The sequence below is a fragment of the Falco peregrinus genome, chromosome 6 (genome assembly GCF_023634155.1).
Source record: "Falco peregrinus isolate bFalPer1 chromosome 6, bFalPer1.pri, whole genome shotgun sequence".
NCBI lineage: Eukaryota > Metazoa > Chordata > Aves > Falconiformes > Falconidae > Falco > Falco peregrinus.
The window spans coordinates 59,580,207-59,605,297 of NC_073726.1; the positions used below are offsets into that span (position 1 = coordinate 59,580,207).

The window sequence follows — 25,091 nt, forward strand, 5'->3', positions numbered from 1 at the left end:
TGCAGTTTGGCCTGCAGAGCTGGTCCTCCCCTCACAGGGTGTAGCATGGCCCTGGCATAGCTTTGGGAGGGGGACACTGAGAATGAGCAAAGCGTGCCACCGGGTCCCCGCGGAGGGTCCCGATTTGTTTGCTTTGAGCAGCAGATGGATGAGCGTTAGGGAGAACATCTCCCTCCAGGGAGACCAGATTGCAGCTTCTCTGTGGCTCCTCTCATAACGTGGGAGTGAAGAGGTGTGCGATGGCAAGAGGAGGTGGACACCTGCTGCGTGGACATGGGGCACAGCATGGGTGGTGCTGCATCCGGGATTATCATGCAGGATCACCTGGAAATAGCCTCTTTCTTAAGTGAGATGTCAAGGTCTTGGGCCCCTAGGCAGACAGAGCAGCTGTTTCCTGCTCTGCTGTCCAGGATCTGACAGAGCAGTCCCCCAAAACCTTCCCTCAGCATCCCCCCGCCACCTCCGTGAGTTGTGCTATGGGATGCCCGCTCTCCGCAGGGCTGCAGTACCTACCGCTCACCCAGTAGGAACGGCTGCCTCATGACACTGCCACAAACTATTAAAAGCAGCAAGATGATTAAAATAAACTGTCACGAGACATTCATACCAAACAAAATGCACGAGCTGGATTCCTTCATTTCCTAGAAAAGTTAATCTATATTTTCAGGCAAGGGAGCTGCCCTGAAGTTGGGAGGCGGTTGGGTGATGCTGGCGGGAGGCTCCCCAGACCCGCTTCTCCATCGGCCAGCGGTGAGCGGGCAGGAGCAGTGCTGCGGGAAGCTGGCTGCGGTTCCCCCATCGAACAAAGCCCTTCCTGACTGCTGAGGCAGAGGAAGGAAACACCCTGCAGCAGGCACCGTGGTGGGAAGAGCCAGGGCTGGAAAGGCCAGCGCTCTTCTCCCGGCCATGGCAGAGGGCGGCTGTGCTGCAGTGGGTGAGAGGTGCCGGGGTGGGAGCCCGCGGGGCACCTCCTGGCCACAGTCCAGCTTGCTGGGGCGTGGGGTTGAGCCCTGTGCCGGTGTCCCTGGGGCAGGTGTATTTCAGAGGCAGGAACCCCTCCTGCCTGGTTCTTCTAGGGCCAGGCACATAAGCTGCAAAGGGTGCCACGCAGCTTGGGCTTCCCGGTGTTCCCTGCGGCAGGCGAAGCATGGGGCTGGTGCCTGCCGTACGGCTGCATGCCGGGCTGGGTCCCTCCCAGCACCAACAGCCCCACGGGCTGTGCTTGTGCCTTGCTCGTGCACTTTCTCTGGGCTCAAGTTGAGCTTCAAACAGCCCTGTCCCACCAAGGCAGAGCGCTCCAGAAGAGCTGCAGCAGACAGGTAGGGCTTCCACTCACCCTGGGGCCAACCAGAAGATCCCACAGCTCCCTTCCGCACTCAGTTTCCTCCAGCACAGGTTAGAGACTCCCTGACAACCCTCCAGGTGGTCCCAGCAACCCTCCTGCCAGCCCAAAGGGGGTTCCTACCTCTCTGCGGGCGGGTACCCCCCCTACCATCACTAAAGAAGAGGCACTTAGGCTCTTGTTTAGGCTGAGGGTAAAGGCCTGACTGCAACCACTCGAGCACCTTCACTGCGGATGAACACAGCCACCCTGTCCCCGGGTCTACCAGCCCTGCATCGCTCCTGGCGTGGCTGAAGCTGGGGACCCATCTGTGCATGGAGCAGGGCCAGCCCATCATGTTTAAGTCACCGGGTGCGAGTGAACCAAGCAGCAGCGACAGGCTGCACAGACAGCAAACTATTGCTTCGACATGATTTGTTCCCTTTACCTGCTTAGCTTTCGGGTGCTGCCTTTTTCTTCTCCCTGGTTGCAACTAGCACAACCCTTTTCACTAACCTGGACAGATACTGCATCAGGATAATGACTGCTCTCATGGTTTTGATGCTACTGCTCTCTGCTTTTGCTGAGCAGTGAATAGATAAAATATTTACTGTCTTTTCTTCCTTTTTTCTGTTGTTTTCTTTTTTTTTTTTCCTCCTCTCCTCTCTTCTCTGAACTACCCAGCAAATGCTTTGATGCCAGGGCAATCACAGCACAGCATTTCACAGAAAATAAGAAGTGCTCGTGGCAATTCCTGCCCTGCAATTTGAAGGTCTGTCCTCTAAAAAAAAAGAAACAAAAAAGACAAACAGTGATGGGAGAAAGACCAGTGGTGAAAATATAAAACCTGTCTTTAGTGAATGCTCACACCCATGACTGCAGCTGGGTATAGGCTTATGCAGAAGCTGTTGGGTAAAATTTGGGGATGTGTGGATCTGGTAGGGTCCTACCGATAAATTACAGCCTTAGAGGATGACGTGGAAATTGTGGATGGAGAACACTGGCTGTGACTGATGGACTGGGATGCATTTAAAAATTCAGTATCTCAGAAAACTAATGAAGAACGGTTTCAGCAAAAGAAATTTCTCATGAGTAGAAAACTGGAAGAAGGGGATAAATTATCAATGATACAGCAGGCAAAAAGGAGTTGCCTTATTTATTTCGAAAGCGCAGTGGAACATGATTTGTACTTACCTGTGTTGATTATGAGCCCCACTGAGCTTGATTATAATCCGTTCTCCCAGGCAGGCATGCTGCACTCAGCGGCACAGAGGAAGTGCAAAAGGAATTTGTCTGGGCCGGGATGGAATCTGATTACCGGCCGCACGCTGCAGCAGGGGCTTGTTTCTGAGGATCGGGGACCCCATGCCTCTCAACCCGCCTGTGAGGGCGAAAGCACATAGGAGGAGTTTATTGCAGCTGGTAATTTTTTTTGGCCTGTTTCTGACTGGTTTGGTCCTGTTTGGACACCTAAGCTGGCATTTTGTCACAGCCTGGAGCTGACAGCATGAGGTGATCTTCTTCAGAACCAGGCAATGGCTTGATAATAGCTTTATATTAAACAGAGAGCTTTGCTATAAACTAATTCTAAAGCAGCCATCTCACTGAAGTAGAGGAGCTGAAAGCTGCTTTAATAGTGGTTTTAGTTGGAGCTTGAGCAATTTATGAAAGGGATTACCTGGTGTGATGTCTGTGCTAGCAGGGCTTTGGGCTCGGTGACACAGGATGGCCATGGGCAGCATGAGCAGGGATTTTGGGTACACTGCGGAGACCCCGGTGGGTGCTGGGGCAGCAGAGGGCTGAGCAGAGGCAGGGTGGTGAGCCCTGGGCTTCTAGGTTCATGGTCCCGGTAGCTCTGGAGCCTTCAACGAGGTTTTGGCAGCAGAGGGGTGAGTTTGTGCCTGTTCACAGTCTGAGTCCCTGGCTCTCGTTTCTCCTCATCTCCCTTCCCCTACTAACGGCTCCAAGGGAAAGTTCCTGCTGCAGAAAAGGGGAAAAAAAGAAAAAAAACAAATGCAGAGGGCTGAGGGATGCAGGGGGGAAAGCAATTCCAAGGATCCAGGGGTGCTGGCAAGGAGCTGCAGTGGGGGTGGACACCCCCCACCGCCCCCATGCACCCAGGCTGGGGTTCCCATCAGTCCAGGCCAGTGGGAGCTGCACAGGGCGCTGCAGGTCGAGGCACAAATCCCCAGGGACCTTCTAACAGCAGGAGCCCAGGGGCTCCCGTAAGGCCCAGCGTCTGGCACCGTGCATTGTGGCGGGGAGCCAGAGCATCCCCCTCCAGGTGGGACGGGCAGCTGGAGGAGCTGCAGGCCCTGGGAGAGGCACTGGTGTGGGGTGAGCAGCCTGTGTGCACAGAGCAGCCCCCTGAAGGAGTAGCAAAGAGCAGTGCTGAGGCTTTCTTGAACCTTTACGTGTGTGTGTGCGAACGTGGGTGTTTGTGTGTGTGCCTAAACGTACATATAAGCTTATAGATGGGCGTAACCAGATGCATGTATGTAAGATTGCATTAAGCAGAATGTGGATGTTACCCAGGGTAAGATCCATCACATGAATATTGTAATTAACCTCTAAATACGTACTGCAAACTGAGGAAACTCAGCGTTGAGGTCAATTACAACGTGTATTTGGTAAGTGTATTAGGGTAAGAGATGTACAGCTGAGGCACCCAACCAGGTTGATGGCTGGAGAATGGGAATCAAGGGGACAAGATGATACTGTGTCTTTAAAAACCAGTGCAAGCGAGTCTGGGGATAAAACTATAGTGACTCCTCCAGAATGACACGGTTATAGCCTGTTATGGCAATGATGTTTATTTAGGTGGCCTACCTGTGCATTCCCACTGCTGAAGTATATGCTCAGATTGCTTCCAGCTCTCCCCTCTGCCTTAAATTGCCTGGATTTATAGCGAGTACTTGGGAGACAATGGCCATTTCCCTGTTCCACATTTAACCCGTGTTACCCAAACCAGTGTAACTCCATCTGAGTGCAACTTGTGAAGAAAAGTGGTATTAATAAAGTTGGAGGCAAGTTTCTGGGGAGAGTGGGGCCAGCACGGCAGTGGTAATCCTGAGCCACACAGCCAGTTTCTGGGTCAGCGGACCCTGCGGCGCAGGGCTGGTGTCCCCAGGCAGCTCCCGTGTCACTCAGGCAGGGATTTCCACCACAGTTTTATCATCGGCCTCGCAGGGCTGTGGATATCCCCTTCTGAATTTTTCACGGGCTGGTTAGGTTTTATTTTGGTTTGACTTTGTAGCCCTGCTCGCTTCCAAATGGCTGTTCAGCAGGCAGGAATAGGAGAAGGGGCTGGAAAACATGACTAAATATGGCTGTGTTTCTGATTGCTACAGACTGCGGGATTAGCGGCCCCTTCATGCCAGCAGCCACAGCTGAAGTTCCCAAGATTTGAGAGGCACCGAGGAGAGCTGCAGTCCAGCCCTCCCCCCAACTCTTTTTTTGGGGGGGGTTGGTTTTTTTGTTGTTGTTTTCCACAGAGAAATCTGCAACCTATTGTGTGGGCTAGCAAAGCTGGCACCCTCCAGCCGCCTATAAAATTGCATTAGGCGTTTGGATTTCCTGTAGCAGATTATGTGCTGTCTGGATTTTTGATGATTCTGGGAGGGAGGGTTAGCCTTTTTTTCAGTGGGGGCTACAAATTGCATTTGATATAATTTCATTTTCTTGGAGATAAGAGAGCACTGGCAATTGGCAGGGCAGATGGACATGTTCCGAGACAGATGTAGGCAGCTTCCCCTGCCTGCAGCCGGCACAGTCGTTCCGGCCGTGCACGCAAGGCACAGCCCTGATTCAGCCCAGCACCAGAGTACTTGCCTCATCCAGAAGCATGTCAATAACTTCATTGATTGCAATGATATTTCTCATGCTTAAGGTTAAGTAAGTGCTTAAATGTCACGCTGAATCACAAGAAAAGGATTTCTTCGTGCTCTCGCAGTCAGTTCTCTTGACCTAGCTGGCTCTGTGTTCATGCACGCATCGGGTTTTTATGCAAACTCTTAGTATTTATGCAGATGTGTCATGTACAGGAGATTTTCTTTACAAACCGGGGTTTGCCTAACTTTGAAAATATCCTCTTGGCTCATATGTAGAGTATTTATTGTGCTTTATTGCGGTTTTCTAATTTAGATCTGAAGACCAAGAGGCAATAACTATTTCAAGAGTGGAAAAATTGCACTAAAAAAAAAAAAAAAGAAGCACGTTTTCAAATCTTATCTGAAATGTGTGAGGTATCAGCAACAAATAGCTTTGTGAAAGGGTAAAATCAGATTGCAAGTGCTTATTGGTACGATGTTATCATAAATTCACGTAGCACTTTTCTGTGCAAAGGAAAACGGATAACGTTTTGCAGCAAACATACAATTTAAGGGCACAATTTTGGGATCGTATTTACGTAAGTGAGTACTGGGTGTCTCATATCCCTCTGGACATGGATGTTTGACTACTGAGTAGCCAGCAGGGGGAGACATCTATAATGTATGCGTTGTGGTCTGGAAAGCTGAAGAAGTACGGTTGGACACGTGGAAATTTCAGCTGAAAGTTGAGACCAAGGAAAATACAAGGAATGGAACTGGAAAGCTCTGCGAGTGCGGAGGACACAAAGAGCTAAAACTTTAGCAGCAGAAGAGGAGGGACCTGCAAAATGCTTGGAATAGCAAAAAGCTGGAGCAATCATGGAAACACTCCTGTGGCTTGGATCCCGAGCCGTAATTCATGCTGTTGTAATTCGCACAGATGGTGGCTGTCTCAAGGGAAGGCTTCAACAGCTGGGAAACATCAGGGTGTGGGCCTGCTTCAACTGCACACCCTTTTTTTTATCCCTGCCTCAGTCACAGAAGTGAAAGGTGATACAGGGATCGCTGTAGAAAATATCTGCAAGCTATTAACTGCCCTGGGAGATAGCTCCTCTTGCTAGTTGAGCTGTGTTAAGGACCACCTTAGTTTGGCATTTTGTGTGCAACAGTGCGCTTCCAGACACTTTTCAATAAACCGTTTAGGGAGAAACAATCAGCCTTGACTCCGAAGATCAGCCATGTAGTAAATTAAGTTCTAGCTAGGGGCCCCTAATAAAAAGGGTGCCTCACTGAAAACAAACAGGAGTTACATGATAACACCCGCTCTGTTTGCATGATGTGCCCCGCCACCACAGTGGGTGTTTTGCCTTGTCCTTCGCTCGGTCTGCCTGTTCCACCGGGAACGAACGCTGCCTCCAGCGGAGCATTTGCCCTTCTCGAGCTGCGCCTCCAGCAGATTTGGAAACAAGCCGTTGCAAATAATGATTCGTACGGTCTGTTTGTTTGTGTGCCCATGTGGGCTGAATAATAATGCCATGGCCACTCAGCTGCTACAGATTTGTGTCTGAGAGCGGAGAGGGTGGCACAGCCCTGAGGTACTTTGGTGGCACAGCCAGGGGTGTATTTATGCATGGGCTGTGGCTCCAGTGAGGTTACCAGAGGACCACATCAATGGTCGTTACTGTTGGCCCATTGACGTAGACTCTGGCCTCTGACAACCTCTGGTTCACGCAGCACAGGCAGCTGAGGTGAATAAATGCCAGTATTTGCCCGCTGCTTGATCTCTGGCACCCAGAGGGTGGGGAAAGCCAATGTTTTTTCCTTCTTGTCTGCATCCCCATGCACTACCTGTGGTACCTCCGTGGCTCACACTACTTATCTTGAGCCAGTCAAGCTCTGCTATCTCAACAGGAAAGCAAAGACGTTTCATTTCCCAGACACGCTCTTCACATGTTTCCTATTATTACACATTTTGGGGATATAGTGAAAGCGCCGAAGGCCCTACTTTATTCCCCATCCTCCCAGCCACAAGCAGCGCAGGCAGACAGCATTTTTATGCTAACTGCATATAAGCAGATAACTGCATCTGCACTGCAGGTGGTGTACTGCTTTAGCAGCATCTGTATACCTGAAACAGCACAACTTTTGTATACGACGATACCCCACAGAACCACAGACCAAACCACAATTAGCAACGATAAATGCACTGCAGCGATGTTTGAAGCCAGCAGGAAAACGAGTCAGGAAGGTTTTACTCTGAGCTCTCTGGTTGATTCCCAGCTGTTGACATTGCTGCTTTGCTGGAGCGCTGAGGTGCTCAGTGGCTTTTGCTGAAGCCAGGTGTCCTCGTTGTAAGAGGTGGCACTGGGAAAAGATTGGGTTCATTGTGGGTGTTGACCCACTGACTGACAGCTGACAGCACCCTTGCGTCAGAGTGACATCGATATTGGCATCCTGCCACTGCTTGGGGACTGGCATCCTTTTGGCAGACGGTTTAAGTCAGGTGACAAGGTCTTTGGATTTTGTTGACTTAGGTTATGTATTTTTGGTTTTGTGCTAATCGGTGAGGAGAAAAGGCACCTTCTGTTAATAAAATTTTGCAGCAAAGACCCGGCCTGAGATAAGCAAGGAGCAACATTTACCCATGCTTGTTGCTACAGAAAGCTCCACCACAGCTTCCTGCAAAACCAGGACTGAAGTGCGGGCTGAAACTTTACCTTGGCAGCACTTCATTACCTGTGGGAGTACGGCTGTCAGGAGGATGAGCGTTTGGCTCCAGGAGCTTGGCTGGCAGGACAGAAACAGCAGGAATGAGCAGGGCTGGGCAAGCCACTAAACCTCCCCTGACCACTTAGCAGAGAGACCAAATCCACTGGGAAGGAGAGGGGCAAAACTGCGGGAGGCTGCGAGGGCAAGAGGGAGCTAGTCAGCAGGATGAGACATCCTCGTGTGTAGGTGATGGAAGCAGCAAGAAACTGTTCTCAGTTGTGGTGGAGAGGACAGATTTGCTCTGAACTGTCTCCTAATGATTTCTATGCCTTTGGGTCAAAGATTAATAGCCAGGTTTGTGCCTCACTTCACGCCTGTGTCTCAGAACCTACATGAATCATTGCCTCTGCTCCATCCAAGCATGTCATGGGACTCAGGTCTTTGTACTTCCATAGGCGTTTGACAGCCAGCATCCCATGCCACCTGATCTCCCACCCAATGGCAGCACCAGCACATGTTCCTTCAAGGAATCCCTTCAGAAGATGTCTTTCTGGGGCGGCAGAAACACACACTACACCCCCTAACTTTACTATGAAATGATACAAATCTGCTCAGAAAGTTATCTTCTTCATACCAGCTTCTTAGAGCTCTCTGGAAGGATAGCATTTCATATAGCTGCCTCTCATCGACCTGTCAAAGACAAAGCACTGGTGAGTGCTCTGCAAACTTGTCCATAAAATTACGGCATGTAGGAGCCTTTGGCAAGAGCGTTGTGCAGCAGTGGAAGGGTTAACAGAGGAGTCAGCTGTTTAGTATGTCTCAGATGTCACATACAAATACCTAAAAGGCAGCTGGGTTGTGTGAAAGGAAATCAACGGATTAAGATTGTAGTCCCAGCTCAAAAGCTTTTTTGTGACTTCAGGAATGCCTCATATCCCTCTCCTTAAAACAGAGATACTATGTATCCCACAAGCATACTGTGAAGATTAATTCATTAATCTTTTTTAAGAGGAAATGGAAAGAGCTAGAGAAATAATAACATGAAATATCACAGCAGTAATGACACAAAGCAAACGACAGCATAAAGCATGGCAGCAGCAACTGCAGGTCAATTTGGCAGGGAGGGCACAGTACCCTGCCTCAGCTCTTTTCACCCCACCATAACTGAGGGTTCTCTGTGCTCTGCGGTGGTCCCGGCTGCTCCGCTGGCAGGCTGTGGACCATGGCCAGCTGAAAATGCCTCCCCAAGGGACCTGCTTATGGCACCATGAGCTCTTCTGGGTGCTGCTCTGTGGCACGGACCATGTGAACACAGGATGCGAGGGGGAACTGGCAGTAGCTTTGGCACCTGCATGGCAGAAGATGGTGGAAACGGGCTTAGGGGAAGATGAAGAGAAAAATGGAGGCTGGGCACTGCAAAGCAACTCCTTTCGAAGTCCCTCAAGGGGAGTATCAGACAGACACCTACATCACAGTGAGAGGAGCACTCCAAGTGCACACACAGATTCGATTCCAAACCATTTACTCATAACTTGTCTTCAGGTTGAAGCCTTCTGCAGCACCTCACAGACAGTATCTTAACCTGTACCTTTCATCTAGAACCCCTCATTAAAATTAAGAGGAAGACAAATACAAAAACATTGCTTTTTCTGAACGAGTAGCATCCCACTCACGAGAAACTCAGCTTCTTTTCAAGCCAAGAGTGGACTGAACACATTCCTTCAACGTTGTTTGACAGTCTGGCTCGCTTTATCAAACCCAGTCAAGATGAGTAAGACATGCGTTTACCCTTGGTAGGTGAGCAGACAAAAGCTGCATGTAATTGTCCTCTGGGTGCCTGCCACTCCATGGGGATTTGTAATCATTTTGAAAAAAGAGATTTTCCCCGTCACCGGAGGAGACAAGCTGGCACCTCAGCACAAAACATACCACTTAAAATAGCTTTTAACGTGGCCTTGAAAACTATTTTTGGATCCGGAAAAACATGGTGTATGGGAAGACCGGAGTCACGTATTGTAACTGTCAGTCAAAACCTAAAGGCTCTGTCATTTCATGAAGATCAGCAGATGTGTAAAGACACACCAAGCTAACCTAATTGGTCTGCAGGCTTTGTTATACATGGTGATATTAGAGATGTCAAGAAGGGCTTCCTCCTATATGTGTTGACTCACAATAACCACCTCCATTCCTGGTTTTCTCCTTTTTCTCCAAAGCGTTGGCAGGCGGAGGAAGAGTGCCATTCTCATCCCGCAATACAGCCAACCACAGATTTGTATTATGATCTACAGATTCGATTCTCCATTAAGTTGCCGCGGCTTCCAGACTACTTTCAGGACAGTACAGGCTGCCTGTGTGTTCCTCATTATAGAGCAGACATCATCCTTGGTGCTACCTGACAGCAGCTGCGTAATAAAATCAACTTTACATTTCTGTTGAGAACCCCAAATTTGTTTCTCAAGAGCAAAAATATGGAGACATACAAAAGGGCTGATGAACAGGCTTTAGGTTTTTGAAGACTGGTGCAGTGTCTTCTTCTGGTTGGATGTCATCTGCAGCAGAACAAATTAAAGGTTATATATAAAAATGCCAGAGAAACCTATGGAGGCTATTGGGACCAGAAAGCAGATCAGTTCCTTTCTCAAGAAACCAGAAGCAGCCTGGGGCTGTGAGAGAGTCCCAGGGTGAGCTGCCCAGAACAGCACAGGGGAGGCCTGAAAAAGGCCAGAAAGGACGCGAGCAGCGAGCGATGGGAGGTCGCGGTGTGCAGAGGCAGCACCAGGTACAGCACTGGGGAGCACACCCCCAGAAGCTGGATGCTCCTGGAGCAGGGGATCAAGTCAGTGCCCCTCACCCCCCATCCACCTCAGCTCAGGACGGCTCCCTATGGGCAGAGCCCCTGAAACCCCACCGGTGGCACCACCCAGCCAGGATCACGGCGGTGGCGGGGGCTCGGGCACCGGCCCTGCCCGGGGGCTCTGCACCCCTGCGCCAGCGTGACCGCCCGGCCCTGGCGGGGGAGCGTCCCGCACCCGCCGCGGGCCGCTGAAAGCTGCAGGGGCCCGAAGCGCCCGCGCCTCGGCCCGGCCCCGCTGCCAGGAGGCCGGCAGGCGCGGGCAGGGGGGACCGGGCCGCCTTCGCGCCCCAGCCCCGCGCCCATCGCCCCCGCGGCCCCCGCAGCGCCGCGCTCGCGGCTCAGCCCAGGCCGCGCGGGACGAGGCAGCCCGGGCGCGGGGCTGGGCGGACGCCGCCTGAGGCGGCTCCGGCTGCAGCGGCCGGGCCGGGCGGGCGAGCGAGCGGCCATTTCCCGCCGCCCCGTGCGGCCCAGCGGCGACGGCTGCGGCGGCGGCGGCGACCCCCGGCGGCCTGTGCCTCCCGGCGGCCCCGCTCCGCCCCGCGTCCCGCCCCCGCCCCGCCCCCGCCCCGCCCGCCGCCGCCAGCGCCGAAGGTTGCCGAGCGGGGGTCGCGCGGCTCCGGCGGCCCGGCCGGCGTTTCCGGAGATTGCCGAGGGGCTTCGGCCCCTCCCCAGCCACCGCCGAGCCCGTGACCGAGGGGCTCCGGTGGGTCGGAGCCCGCCGCGCCCGCTGCTCTGCTTGCGGCGCGGGGCTCGCCCTCCTCCTCCTCCTCCTCCGGCAGCGCCGGGCGTCGCGGTGACAGAGCGGGGCGATCGCGGCGGGGTCGGCCGGGGCTCCGGCGGCGCGGATGGCGGAGGGCGGCCAGCCCCCGCAGCAGCAGCAGCAGCCACAGCCGCAGCTCCTGGCCGGCGGCGGCGCGGGGGCCGCCCGCGGCGTGAAGCGGGAGCCGGAGCTGGAGCAGCCCATGCCCGGTGGGGACGGCGCCGAGGGCGGCCACAGCAAGCGGCTGCGGACGGAGGCGGAGGCCGACGGCGGCGGCATGCAGGTAGCGGGCAGGGCCGGGCCGGCCGGGCCCTCGCCGGCTTTCCTGTACCGGGGCTCGGCGGGAGGGGGGCGGCCGGGCCGGGCCGCGTTTCATTTCGGTTTGCGGGATTCAGCGCGTTGCTTACGGGCGTGCGGCCCTTTCCCCCCGCCGGCAGCGGCCGGGAGCAGCGAGGGGGGCGGCGGGTCTCCTGCCCGGGGCTCCCCGGCCTGAGGCGGGCGGCTCCCGGGGCGCAGCCCAGCACGTGGGGCCGCGGCCCTCCGGGGGCCGCCGCTGGGCCCGGCGCTCTGGGCAGCGCCGTCCGCCGCCGCCGCGGACCCTGGGGAGGCCGCGGACCGTGGGGAGGCCGCGGTGGCGGGGCTGGGCGCGGGGGGTGGCGGCGGGTGGCGCGCTCCTGTCGCCTTCGGGTCTCGTAAGCCATCGGGAGGAACCCGGGTGCTGCCTGGGGAGGAGGAAGGGGCTCGGGGGGCGGCGGGGGGCCGTCATCCCGCTTGGCACGGGGGCTGCCGGCGGGGTCTTACGGTGCTGTCGCCTTCGGCCAGCACGTTTCGATCGTCCCCAAAACGTTGCGCTTTCCAGGTGCGTTCGCTTTTGTGTTTGTGGGGTGATGCTGCCAGGGCTTTCCTGCTTTCCTTTGTCTGGGTGTTGTACGGGGTGGGTTGTTACGACAGTCGCGCCGGCCTTTTGCATCCCTTTCTCCTGAGGAGTGTATCGCAGGTCTTGGGAGGCGGTGTGATTTATTCACCTGAACTTGTTTCTCTTCTCACCTTGTCTTGGGTTCGTAAACACCGCTGGTAGTTTCCAAGGGGAGCATCCTGTCTTCTCCAGCATGCTTCTCATCCAGACGCCGAATGCTGGCCCGTGGTCTTTCCTTCTTATTTCCCAGGCTGTCCCCAGTTTGCACGCTCAAGATTTTTTTTATTTTATTTTGTTTTTAAATAGCTTATAGCTGGAGGGTTTTGTTTGTGGTTCTGTTTGATGTTCAGCTTTTCGTGGCAGTGTCTCCACCTTACAACATCACTTTTTCCCCAGCGTGATGGTGTGAGCAGAATGTAGGCTGGAGCTTCACACCCGAGTGATGCTGCTTGTGCTCCCGCAAGGCCAGTAAAAACCATGCTGTGCTCCTTTATTCCTTGAAGTAGTATCTTCTCCCACATGTAGGTGTCAAGTATGACTCAGACAATGTATATAATGGCAAGGAGAAAGATGCTCAGCATTGAGGGAGTGCTTATATATTGTGCCTTGTTAGGAATTATGAATGAGTGCTTGAACATGGTGACATGAAATTCTTCCAGCTCTTCCAAGTCTGAGGCACAGGTTCTGCATAGCTACAGGAGGTGCACCAGTTTACCTGCAGTTAGTGGTTAAACTGGCTGGTGTCGATGTAAACCGGTGATAAATCAACTGAAAATTGCCCAGGGAGGGGCTTGAACTGGCTTAACAAAAGAGTCTTAAAATTCCATTTTATTTTTTTTTTAATTGCAAACAAGTATGATTTCTGTATACATAAAAGTCTCCCTTCTATGTTTACGTTGAGGACAGTGTTTTATTATCTGGTCAATGAATAGTACAGGTTGTTAAGATTGCAGCATTTGACTATGGGGCTACAGCAGTGTGTGCACAGCGATGTGTAGTGCTGGTGGTAATGGTAGTATGGATTAATTGTGGATTTTAGTGGAAAGTTGGGGTTTTGTTTCCATGTCAAACACAGGCAAACAGTGGAGAAATTAGATGGAGAAGTGCAGCTAGTAGAGTCCAGTTTTAAAGTCGTGTGTTTATAGTCTGTGACTGTTCTTTAGACAGGGACCTCCATATGGTAGTTGGTATTCTTAGTGTAATTTTAATATTTATGTTTATATGGAAAAGGTTTTTTCAATCTTTCAATATAAAAGATGAAAATAAATGTGTACGTATATACACACGCACACATGCCATTGTGTGTGTCCAGAAGTTTCCCTTGGCTTTTTTTACTGTTAAAAAGGGTGTTTTATTTATTTGGAGAATCTTCTCATGTTTGTAACCAAGAAATACCAAATACTTGCAAATAATATCAGAGCTAGGAAAAAGGTGTTCTTTAATGTTTGGGAAATTTGTTATCTTTTTACTTAAAAGTCAAAACACAAGATTGCCTTTCATGAAGGTTTCTGTTCAGATGGTATATTCTTTTGAAGTACCTTATTTTAGAATAACAGCTTCTTTTTAGTAAATTCCTTACGTTTGACTGTACGTAATGCTTACAAGAGGAATAAAGACCCTATTCTTTGATTATTATTTTTTTTATTATTATTACCCGCTTCCCCCCTCCATGTACTAGAGGCTTTCTGGAAACTGGAAATAACACTAGAAACTGTTGTACCTTGTTTTTCCTGCAGATCCTGTCAATTTTCTACTTCCTGTTCCAGAGCCACAGGCTGTTGCTGTGTAAACTTGGTGACCTCATGTCCCTGGGCTGATAGCGAGGAATCCTGGGGTGCCACACTTGCCACAGTTTCTTTGCATAACCCCTGCCTACCAGTGGTTCAGGGTGTGAACACAGCTTGTAAAGCTGAAATAAACAATTTGGCTATAGAAATTATGAATGCAACTGTAAAACTAATACCCTTTTTTTGTCTCTTAATATGAAATATAGAAGCTAGCCTATAGGAAGATAAAATAGTAGCTAGTTATTAAGAACTTGGGGTGAAGTGTGGCTTAAAGCTTAAAGTAGCCCTTAAATTTAGTGAGCTTCTTGTTTTCTGCTGTCTCAGGCCAGCATGCTCAGACAGCTTATGCAGTTAGGGTTTCATTATCTAATCCATCTTTGATCAGGCTGGATAAATGGTGTTTGGCCAGTGCTGATCTTGTTAGGAGGGTGGTGTAAAGCTGCTTGAGTTGGGATTGGGACAAATCGGATCATGGCTGCTATCTGCTTCTGGGACATATTTCAGTTAATCGTGGCGTGGGAGGAAAAGGACCAGCACATACTGCTACTTTTTAGCTCCCTCTGGTCCATAAGTGGCAAAAATAAAATTCCGCCGACCAGGAAGGTCTCCTGGAAGTGTTTGGATATACTTGCAAGCTTTGGAGGTAAAGGGCCCCAAAGGTACTGCTGCTTTTTAACTGTATATATATACTAGCTAGGAACTAGCTTGCTCTGTGTTTCCTGGCTTGGATGAGTTGAATCATTTGGATCAGCTTGCTGATCTTGGTAAAAATAGTCCCTAACAGAGGAAGAAAAAAACGTTATATTGGTGTAAGTCACTTGTGAAACTGCACTGAAATGCAGTTGTTAATGCAGCTGTATTTGCTGCCTGTCAGAAGAGGTTGACTGCTGCACAAATGGAGGAGAACGCACCCTTGCAATTATTTCTCTCCTCCTCTGTTCCTTGCATGATGAAAGACCAGAAATGTTGTGGCTAGCTGGGAAGTGTCCCTTCTTTCTCTTTGGAGCTGCAGTCAGAGGTGTAATTCCACGGTGCTGTTTGTCTTCCCCACTGAGGTCCTAGAGGTGTATCAGCCAGCTTATGCTGCTGAAGAAAATTGTTAAAATATCTTCCAGTTCCTCCGTGTGGGGTTGAATGAGTTCATCGACTCCATTCGGTTCCCAAGGTGAATTTTGGTTCAACTTTTTTATAGGGCCTAGGCTGGTTAGTGGATTAAAATTATACCTAGAGGTAATACATAGTTGGAATTAGATGCAAGATGTGAACAGAGCTGATTCTTGTTCCTCTTTCGTGAATGACTTGTGTGCTCAGGATCCCTGAGAATTTGGGGAAATTACCCCTGCAACCATGAGCATGGCTGACAGGGAAGACAGTTAGTGTAGCTGTGGTATATGCCTTATCAAGTCCACGTAAACTTTTAGTGGCAGTGATGAGTGGTGACTTTGTATTGTCATTCAGGCATGTCTTTACAGGGTTCATAAAGATGACTAACAGTGTTGAGATCAGTCCCCTGTGACTAAATAATGATGTAATAGATGATAAGTCTTTGCTCCGCAATAAAGTCTGTGGTTTCTCTTCCTACTGAGAGCCAGAAGATGGTCTGTAATACCTTCTGCCAGCTTGACTTCTTCCAGCATGAAGACTGGAAACCCTGAACAGCAGCAGGCCACAGAAAGGGGAGAGTGGGGACACTGGTGGTGCTTCATGGCAAACAGTGTCCTCACCCGTTCATGGTGCTCCAGAGGAGGGCAAGAAATCAGTCTGCTGATAATTTCCCAAGATGGGTTTGGGTTTTAGAAGTAATAGGGCTGAGTGGGACTGTAATTGAGAAGGGAACAGTAAATAACAGCTTCTGTGCTATGGGGACCCTATGGAAATCTGTATTTTTAAATCTTACAGAAGAGAGTATCTTCTGTAAGTAGATGGTTCCAGTAAATGAGGGAAAAGCTGTGTAATCAGGTTAGCTTTTTCTTCTCTCTTATTATTCATGGCATGGTTCTCTTTGTAAAGAGATGCAGAGCAATGCAGGGGATACAAGATATTCTAAAAAAGAAACGAAGTTCCAGTTTTTAGAAGCTGACGCCTGCTTTGGATCCAGGATGAGGTTTCCTGGGATGCTGTTTGGACAGACTATTGCTGATGTGATGAGACATAATGAATCACCTTTAAGTTTGTTGTTACTTTTGTTTGCTTTTGTCCTTTGCTTTTTTGAAAATATTTGAGTGTTGTGAGTTAGACCTGACATAGTCTGGGAAGACTTAGAAAATGCAGTTCAAAGAAAAGGTTTGGCAAGCAGACTGAAAGTTGGGATTTTGGAGACATTGAGAGCACTTTAATGTTGACTCTTTTCTTGCCATATTCAGGAAAATGGAAAGCCCAAGTAAAGTATTCTGGATTCTTTAGCACCCTTCCAGGCTCTGTCGGTATTTCTCTTTGGATTTCAGAGGTTTGTGTTTAAAGGTGATGGCTGTGGTTTTGAGGTTGGAAGCTGAACAGAGGTCTGGCTCTGTTGGAAATGGTTTCCTTCTGTGTATGTGTACCAGCTGTAGACATAAGCATTTTATTTTTCCTTTTCAGAACTCCTGTTTAGAAACATGAGTGCACTGGCATTTTGCAGAAAGGCCGGGCTCTCCCTTGCGTTTTTAAAAGGTTGCCCACCTAGCTGAGTTTGGAGCAGTGTGCCTCTCTCCCATGCATGTCCTGTGAAGTACCCTCGTGGCTTTTCCTGCCAATGGTGCAGCAAGCAGGGCTCCCACCTTGCCCTTTTGTTTTGGAGGTTCACGCCTCTTTTCAAGACTGTCTCAAAGAAGTGCTGGTCACTGAAATTTTGGCAGCTGTGTTGCTGTTAGCTGCATGGTTTATTGTGGCTGTACTGAGGGCTTTCAGTGGCTCTGCTGTGGTGAGGTTGGTGGCAACAGGAATAGGAGATGCATGGAGACACAAAGGAGGCAGTGGTAAAATAAAATAAAATAAAAACTGCTTCGTTTGCATTAGTGGTAGGGAAGCCAAACTGAAGTTGAGATGGACCTGAACTGGATTCTGTGTGTGGTCCACTGCCCCCTGGAGACTGCTGCTGAAGGACATACCTCTTGTTAGCTTGGAAAAATAGAAGCCTGTCACTAGCAGTGTTTGGTTTGTTGCACAGGAACCTCTGCCCCTTTGGAAAATGTTAGGGATCGCATTGGTTGAAGAGGTTTTAAAACCTATCCCTCTATGCTGCTGACTTCTCTTGTGGGGTGGAGCAAACCTTAGTTTTCATACCAAGCAAGAGGAGGGCAAGTGTTTTGGTCGGCTGGAAACCTGCTTAGTTAATTTGCTCATCTTGGATATTACTTGACCTTCCGTGTGTATGTGTGCTTTTGAAATGCGGTGGCTGAGGGATCAGAGGAACGTCCAGAAGTGAAGTAAGAATAGCAATTAGAAGTAACGAGTTCCAGTTCATTGAAGCATTCTGTTGATTTACTTTTTACAGGGGTATTGAGTGGACACTGGAGTGTAGCTGTCATGAGATAATCCCGATGTTTAGGGATTAGAGCTGCTTGACTGCATTTTGGGCCTTAACTCCCTTTGCTCTCCAGTAAATTTAATTTGGCCAGCAATCTTTATAAATTCAGGCACATGTTAGTTTGAAAGATGTGTATATATTTTCCTCGGCATGCTTCCCCCTCCCTCCACTTCACTTCCCTGAGTGCACCTCCAGTTTTTGGGTTGAATTTGAGATGTTTGTAGGAGCCAAGCCCAATGATGGCAGGGGCTGTACAAAACAGTCTTCGCCAGGCTTGGACCATGCCAGCGTCCTGACTTGCAGCGCTTCTTGCCAGGGTTCTGCCGAGCTGTTCCACTGAGCCGTGCCAGGGCACCTCTCCTGCAGAAAACCTTTGCTACCTGCTGGGCTTTGCTGAGAAGGGCCCGTCGTAGGTTGAAGTTTCTAACCTGTGTTCTTGGTTCTGGAGGATTTCTGGGGTGTTTGGGAAGAGGCTTGGGAACCGTTCCAGTTCCTCTTGTTTGGCTTGTCACACGTGCATATGGCTGGCATCTATCGAAACCACCCAGGCAGCTGTCTTGCTGGACTGAGGGAAACGGGATGCTGACTCCTTAGCGATAATATGATGTATTTAAGTAGCTGCAAAGTGGGAAAGGTTGTATACAAAAGCCTTCCCCTTTAATCAGGGGCAACAGCTGAACTTGAGCTGGATCTAGCATCTGTTTGGGCAGAGCAGGAAACTTTGGCAGTTTCTGCCAGCTCAGTTGGTGCGACATTGGTGTTCAGTCAGCTATATACCATTGCCACCTCCTAACCTTTGGAGTGTGGGCAGAGTGTACTTGTGATTCATACCGATTAGAAAAGAGGTCATGAGATCTTTTACTTGCATCTCTTGGGTAGGACAGTGGGACTCGGTCTGGCATGTTTTTGAAGTGGCTGTTTCTTGGGGCTGTTGCTTGTGTTTGCTTTTGTCTAGGAGAATTCATTGTGCAAGAAGATTGGGTGCTTGCTTCAAAAAGTGTGGGCTAGAAGCAATTGTTGCTTTTTCTGTGTGACTTTCTTGGGTTTTATCCGCTCATAACTGCCTCAGCAATAATGCCAGGTATTGGCATAGAGATGGGGAAGAACCTGTACCATTTAAGGGGGGGACAGAAAAGCCCCCATGTGTCAGCACTTCTTACCCTCTGGCTGTATGTAGCTAAATTTCCTTTAATAGAGAGGCTAAAGCAGCAACCTTATGTGGCATTGCTGTGTGTTACAAATATCAAAATATTTTCCCCAGAGGCCTTTGAGGCCCTGGGATCTGGATCCAGCTCAGGTTTCTTCAAGGGATCAGAGTGTGCTCTTTTAGTTGAGGCTTTCTGCACAGCTTTTCCCCTGCTATTTCTGTAGGATATTCTTGCAGACATTTGGGGTGGTTGTCACTGTCGGGGGTGATGCCTGGGAAGAAAATCCCACCAAAGCATCACTTAAAAGCCTTGGTTTAGTGCTGTGTGGGCTAAGAGGAGGCTGTAGCTGGGATCCCAGGCCTATAATTTATTGCTTGCGGTTGCCGTTCCAGTACCCTGCGATGGGTGGGAAGGTGGCCTTTCCTCCAGCCTGCTCGCCACCCTCCGGTGAGGCCGGGGGAAGGCTGGGCTCTGTGGGCTCTGCCTGCTGCCGGCCTGGGCGCCTTCTCTCCGGGGTCCCGGTTCCACAGACGGCGTAGCCAGGCGTGACTGTCCCAGCGGCGTGATGGTGCTTCTGAGCCATTGCTGCCCGGCTTTTTGTTTTTACTCTGTTCTGTGGCTTTGCTTGCTTTTTGTGGGAAGACAAATGAGGGGAAGTGCGTGCATTAAAGGGCTTCTCCATTACCCTTTGTACTCTCCTGTCCTGGAGAGAAGGTCCATCAGAGGCCTCTTTCCTATCCTTGTTTCATGTTAAAAGTCCTGTGTAGCCTTGTAGTGAAGCTGGACCAGGATGGAGTATGTTTTGTAGGTGCTTCTCCCTTCTCTTACTCTTGAAGCTGAGCTTTGGAATGACTCGGGGTGGTTCCTGGGATTAAAGGGATCACTCTCTCTAAGTGATGCTACTTCCACTCTCCTGAGTGGCCCCTGCCACGCAACCTGGGGAGATGCAAAAGGTTTGTTCAGGGAAGAAACTTAGGCTGTTGCTGCAGCAGATTGAACCATGGGGTGTACAGAAGGAGGTGGAAGCTGGCAGCATGGTATGGGCAGATGTCCTGGGGTTGGTGGGATGTATCAGAGCAGGAAACAGGACTCTGTGTGATGTCAGCCTCAGGAATGATCCGGATCATGGAGGAAACTGAGGCAGTAAAGTTTACATATCACTCCTGCTGGTTTGCTGAAATCTGAATGTCTCTTGGGCAGCCAGCAGGAGAAATCAGTTGACTTCTAAAGCTCCTGCCTGTCCTGTTACTTGTTTTGACCAGGAGTGGAAGTTGAAGTGTGTGAAAACACAGAATGCCCTCGATGCTCCAGTTTTAGGAAGAGGTGTGTTATGCTGTTGCAGTGCTGTGAGAGCTGGTGTTTGTGCTGGGTGGTCTAAGGCTGCTGGGACCTGCCTCCTGAATGCAGAGGGTTGAGGAGACAGAGAATGTGCCAGAGGGAGAGCCAGTGCTGCAGTGGGCTGGACCGCGGGAGATTTAATACATGGTGCATCCAGCATGGTGTGGGCTGGAGCTCGTACCCAGTGAGTACCCAGCAGGAGAATGTGACAAGAAGGCACCGTGTAGGGTCTTAATTATGTGGTTGTACATTTGATATTTATAGAGATGATCTCATCTCCATAAAAGCATCAAATGGATAGCGCTCGCTGAGGCGCTATTAAATCTAGCGGGAGTTTTTTTATCAGTTAAAATGGTGTGAGGTCAGGTTTTGGACTGAGAGCTATTAAATATTTAATTTCTTCCTTTTCATCTTATGTGTGACCCCAAACAGAATTTACTGCAGATAATCTAAACCTTGCACTGAATGCAAAACTATTAATTTTTTAATGGTCTCTTCCACAGTACTCACCAGTGTAGTGTGGGTGTTTCACGGATACTAACGATCTTATTTTTGCCGTTTTCCTGAGAGAAATGGGGACTTGTAGAAATGGGGAATGGAGGTACTGGTAGTAAGACCAGTTTTGCAAAAATGACACTTGCAACCTGTTTTTTTAAATTTTATTTGTAATTTTTATTGTAGTTGGTAGGGTTTTGGTTATGTTTAAATTCCCGATCTACAGCTCTCCACAACTCCCACTGTATATATGAATACTTACCGCTTCTACATACTGATCCTTAAGTGTGTCATATTGAGCAAATATAAAGCAATTCTGTCTTTGTCTTGAAAAAAAGTGGAAAAGCTTGAAGTAAGTAACTTAGTCATCATCACAGCAAAACCTTCCTTCGAAGATGAGGTTTGAAATCTTAACTTTTTAAGAAGGGATACCACTTGTCTTTAACTACAAACCCACATACCTTTTGGTTTCTGCAGCTGTTTTTGCTGCTCAGAAGACAGTGCTTCCTAGGCTTGAACAAAGCAGGAGTCAGGCAAAAATAGCACATAAGCCTCATTTGCTGTAATGTCCCTGCACATGAGGAAACAGTGGAAGTTGCATGGGTGGCTGTAACTAGCATTTTTTAATCCACAGCCCTCGATTTTTGCGATTGAAACGCTGTTTTAGGATAGAAGGTAGCTACCTTGCCTTTTGAGTTAAAAGCATATTTCGGTCTGTTAGCAAACAGAAAAGCTGCTGTGCATGCAGGAGAGTCAGGAACCAGCTCCCTGCACTGGCTGCGTGGGGGACTGGCAGCTCTCCCCCTTCCTGAGGACACAGGTTTCAGCATGGGTGCTTGTGGGGTTAGAGGGAGGCAAGCTAAGGCATGTTTTGCTGGGGGGGCTTTGTGACACGTTTGGCTGCAAAACAATCCTGCTACTTGGGATTCAGGTATCTTGGGTCAAAAGCACTTGGGTGATCATGGACTTCCTATCTCCTTCCTTTTTCTTGTTGAATAACATGCCCCTGATGCATCCCACCACTGCCTGCTTTTTCTTGCTTTTTTTCATGGGTTCTCAGTTCTGTTCTCTTTTCTTCTTAGCTGAGTACAGCACTGAGAAAAGGGGGACCAGAAATGTGCTGTATGGCTGGGGCTCTGTCATCTGCAGAGAGCCCTGGAGAACAAGACCAGGATTTTGGGCCAGATGATGCCCTATCTTGTTGCCAGGATTGTCAGACTGTTACACTGGAAGTAGTATAAAGCTGTAGGGGAGGAAAAGACACCCCATCCCACTGCTTTTTGCCAAGAGGAGATAAAGGCCAACCTGGCGGTGCCGCCTTTGTGCCTCAGCATCTACTCTAGGAATTCTTGTTGCCTTCAAGTGAGGGAGAAGTGATGAGGCTGGAGGCCTCTTCAGTGCTCACACAAATCCAGTGGAGACCTGGCATCTGCTAATGTCACAGCTGGATCTAACAGCTTTTTCTTTGTGACTTTTATACCTAAACACTTACTGCAAATTTCTGACTTCCTGGCTAGTTGCATTCCCTAAGAGTGGTGGTCTGCATGCCCAGTGCCTCGTGTTGTGAGAGCTGGTCTGAGAGGTCACAGTCGCAAACAGTGGAGGCAAGGCCATTTGCTAGGGTGGGATGGATTCAGCAGCAGGTGATAGCAGCATTTGTGAACAGTGTTGTCTAAGTCATGGTTAAACATCAGCCATGGGCTGGAGAAAGCTTCAGTGGAGAAGGGGAATTAAAAAGAAAGTGGACCAACTGTGGATTTTGATTTTCAAATAAAGAGGGTTACAGTGGGATTTAACTGTGGTGTTTCCGTCTGTCATAGTTTAACTCCAGCTAACAGCTAAGCACCACACAGCCACTCGCTTGCTCCCTCCCTCCCTCCCTCTCTGGTGGGATGGGGGACAATTAAAAGGGAGAAAACTCATGGGTTGAGATAAAGCCAGTTTAAGCGAAAGCTATGTGCACAGGCAAAGCAAAATAAGGAATTCATTCACCACTGCCCATTGACAGGTGGGTGTTCAGCCATCTCCAGGAAAGCCGGGCTCCGTCATGCGTAACGGTTATTGGGAAGACAAATACCATAACCCCAGATGTTCCCCCCTTCTTTCTTCCCCCAGCTTTATATGCTGAGCGTGATGTCATATGGTATGGAATATTCCTTTGGTCAGCTGTTTGGCTGTGTCTCCTCCCAACTTACTGTGCCCCCCCAGCCTGCTGGCTGGAGGGGTGGGGTGAGAGGCAGAAAAGGCCTTGGCTCTGTCTGAGCACTGCTCAGCAGTAGTTAAAACATCCCTTTGTTATCAACACCCTTTTCCCCACAAATCCAAAACATAGCCCCATACTAGCTACTATGAAGAAAATTAACTCTATCCCAGCCAAAACCATCACGTCATCTGTCCATCCTTCCTTCCTTCCAGTGCCTTCTCATCTGTGAGTTAGTCTTGTCCAAGAACTAGACTATTGTGATGGACTTGGATATGGTAAATGAGAGTGAGACTGGCATTTGACTATATGTCGTCGGACCAGTTATCGGATATATGTGTCTGTGTACCTGTGCCAGGAAATTCATACGATGCTTGTAATTAGGTCTGTGTTTTTTTGTGTGTGCCTCTCTCCACTGATTGCATGCTTCCAGAAAAGACTTGATGCATTTCACAGTCTTTCCTGATATCTCTTCTGCCTTCTTTCTACAGGAGCATCACATGGTTAGTGCCAAATACCGCAGATTCAGAAAAATAACTTTTCTCTGTCAGTAAATCATAAATCAGCACCACTAAGAATTCTTGATGCTTCATGTTCTGACCTGAAACCTCTCTGTCTATGGGGTGAGAACATATCTGAGTTATTTCAGCCAGACTGTGATCAATATATAGGTTCTCCTGGGCAAGGGTGTTTCCCATGGGGAAGATGCTAACTAACTAGAATGGATGGAGGTGCTGTAAAACTTTGCATATGTCTCTCTTCCTCCTATTATTCAATGCTTAAAGGGTTGAGTAAGGATTTCTCCTCTGCTGATCAATGAATTGATGTTTTCATCTTGAGTGGTATCAGGTATTTGTGGCTGGTTTGGATGCTAGGAGGAGCATGGGTTGGATTAGCATCTTGGATCGTGACTCCTTTAAGGACTAGGAATTCTTTGATGAGTGATTACATTTAACTCGGGGCTGTTAGTTGATGGATGTAGATGGAGCATGTCCATGTGGCTTGGGAAGTTTTCCTTAAATAGGCATGACCTTTCCAGTGAAAACAGGAAGATACTTTTTGTGTGGTGTGTGTTGGTTTTTTTTTTTTTTGAGCTTGGCGTTTGTTTCATTTTTGGAACTCATGATTACTGCACGCATTTACCATAGAAGTAGCTCACAGTCTTGGTAGCTTTGTGGGGCAGCATTGGCAGCTATGTTGGAGTTTGATAGGGAGATTGGCTTTCTTTGCAGTGTAGCATTCCATATAGCATTTGTTCATGCTTTCTGTATTTGTTCTATCCTTTCTGTACCAGCTGCTGTTTTTCATCTTTGGTGCTCAGGTTCTTCTTCCTTATCATGCTGGCATCTGAAAATCTGAAGCATCTCTATAGCGAAAAGACTAGCCAGTCTGCATATTTTAACAGGTAGATGGGGAATGGATGGTACTTCACTAGGTCTGGTTCATCCTATGATAAAAAATGTTCCTGTTTCTGTTGGATTTTAGTATTTGTTGCTCTGGGGGTTGCAGGCAAATCCTGTTCCCTCAGAGCGAGTAACTCTGGTTATGATGTGAATGGGGTGACAGTCTGCCCAAAGTAATGCCTGTCCCAGACTGTCCTTGGGAAGTGTAGGAGACAGGTGTTTTTGACTCCTGTGTGCACTGAAATTTTCCAAGATGCTTGGTCTCAGCTATTTTGTCACTGTTGCTGACAAGGCATTAGCAAGCTCCTCTGTGAACTCTTGAGTCTATGTCTCTAAGTAAGCATGAAATCTCTCTGCTTGGGCTCCCATATTTATTATAAGGTATTGTGTGGGGTTGCTTCTTTGGATTTGGTGCTTGATAAAGAGGTGTGATGCAAATGCTTTGGAAAACGTGTAATACAGTGGACAAACTGACCAGCCTTGATCACATGGTAGTATCAATGTTTTGTTTGGCTTGTGTGGTTTGGTTGATCCTCAGGGTTAGTCTGAAATACAGTTTTTATGTCCGTTCTCCTGAGCAGTTTCTTATTCTAGGTCACCAGTTTCTCAATGCCTGAATTCTTGGGAGTTTGTAATTAAGATTCAGAGGTTTGTAGATGTGTCTGATTGGTTTTGGGATTAGCAATCTTTACTTTTGTTTCCAGAATAGGATTTTTAAGACAGTCCCTAAATCTCTGGGCCCTTTGGGCAGGAGTAAACATGTGGCATTGTTCCCCTTCCATGGGTGAATTCCTACCATTGTCAGAGGCAGAGAAATCCTTATTTCCTGGGCAGGGTTTTGATGAT

At 49.1% G+C, this 25,091-nt stretch overlaps 1 protein-coding gene across 3 annotated transcripts in view; it reads left to right on the forward strand.

The window, feature by feature from the left end:
• Positions 1–11,267: 11,267 nt before the first annotated feature.
• RBFOX2 (RNA binding fox-1 homolog 2) overlaps positions 11,268–25,091 on the forward strand; it is a 174,311-nt gene continuing 160,487 nt past the window's right edge. For all 3 annotated transcript variants that reach the window (XM_055807842.1, XM_055807845.1, XM_055807838.1), the window contains exon 1: positions 11,268–11,736. In XM_055807842.1, the coding sequence (XP_055663817.1) occupies positions 11,539–11,736 (198 nt within the window). In that variant the 5' untranslated portion in view covers positions 11,268–11,538. The remainder of the gene's footprint in view (positions 11,737–25,091) is intronic.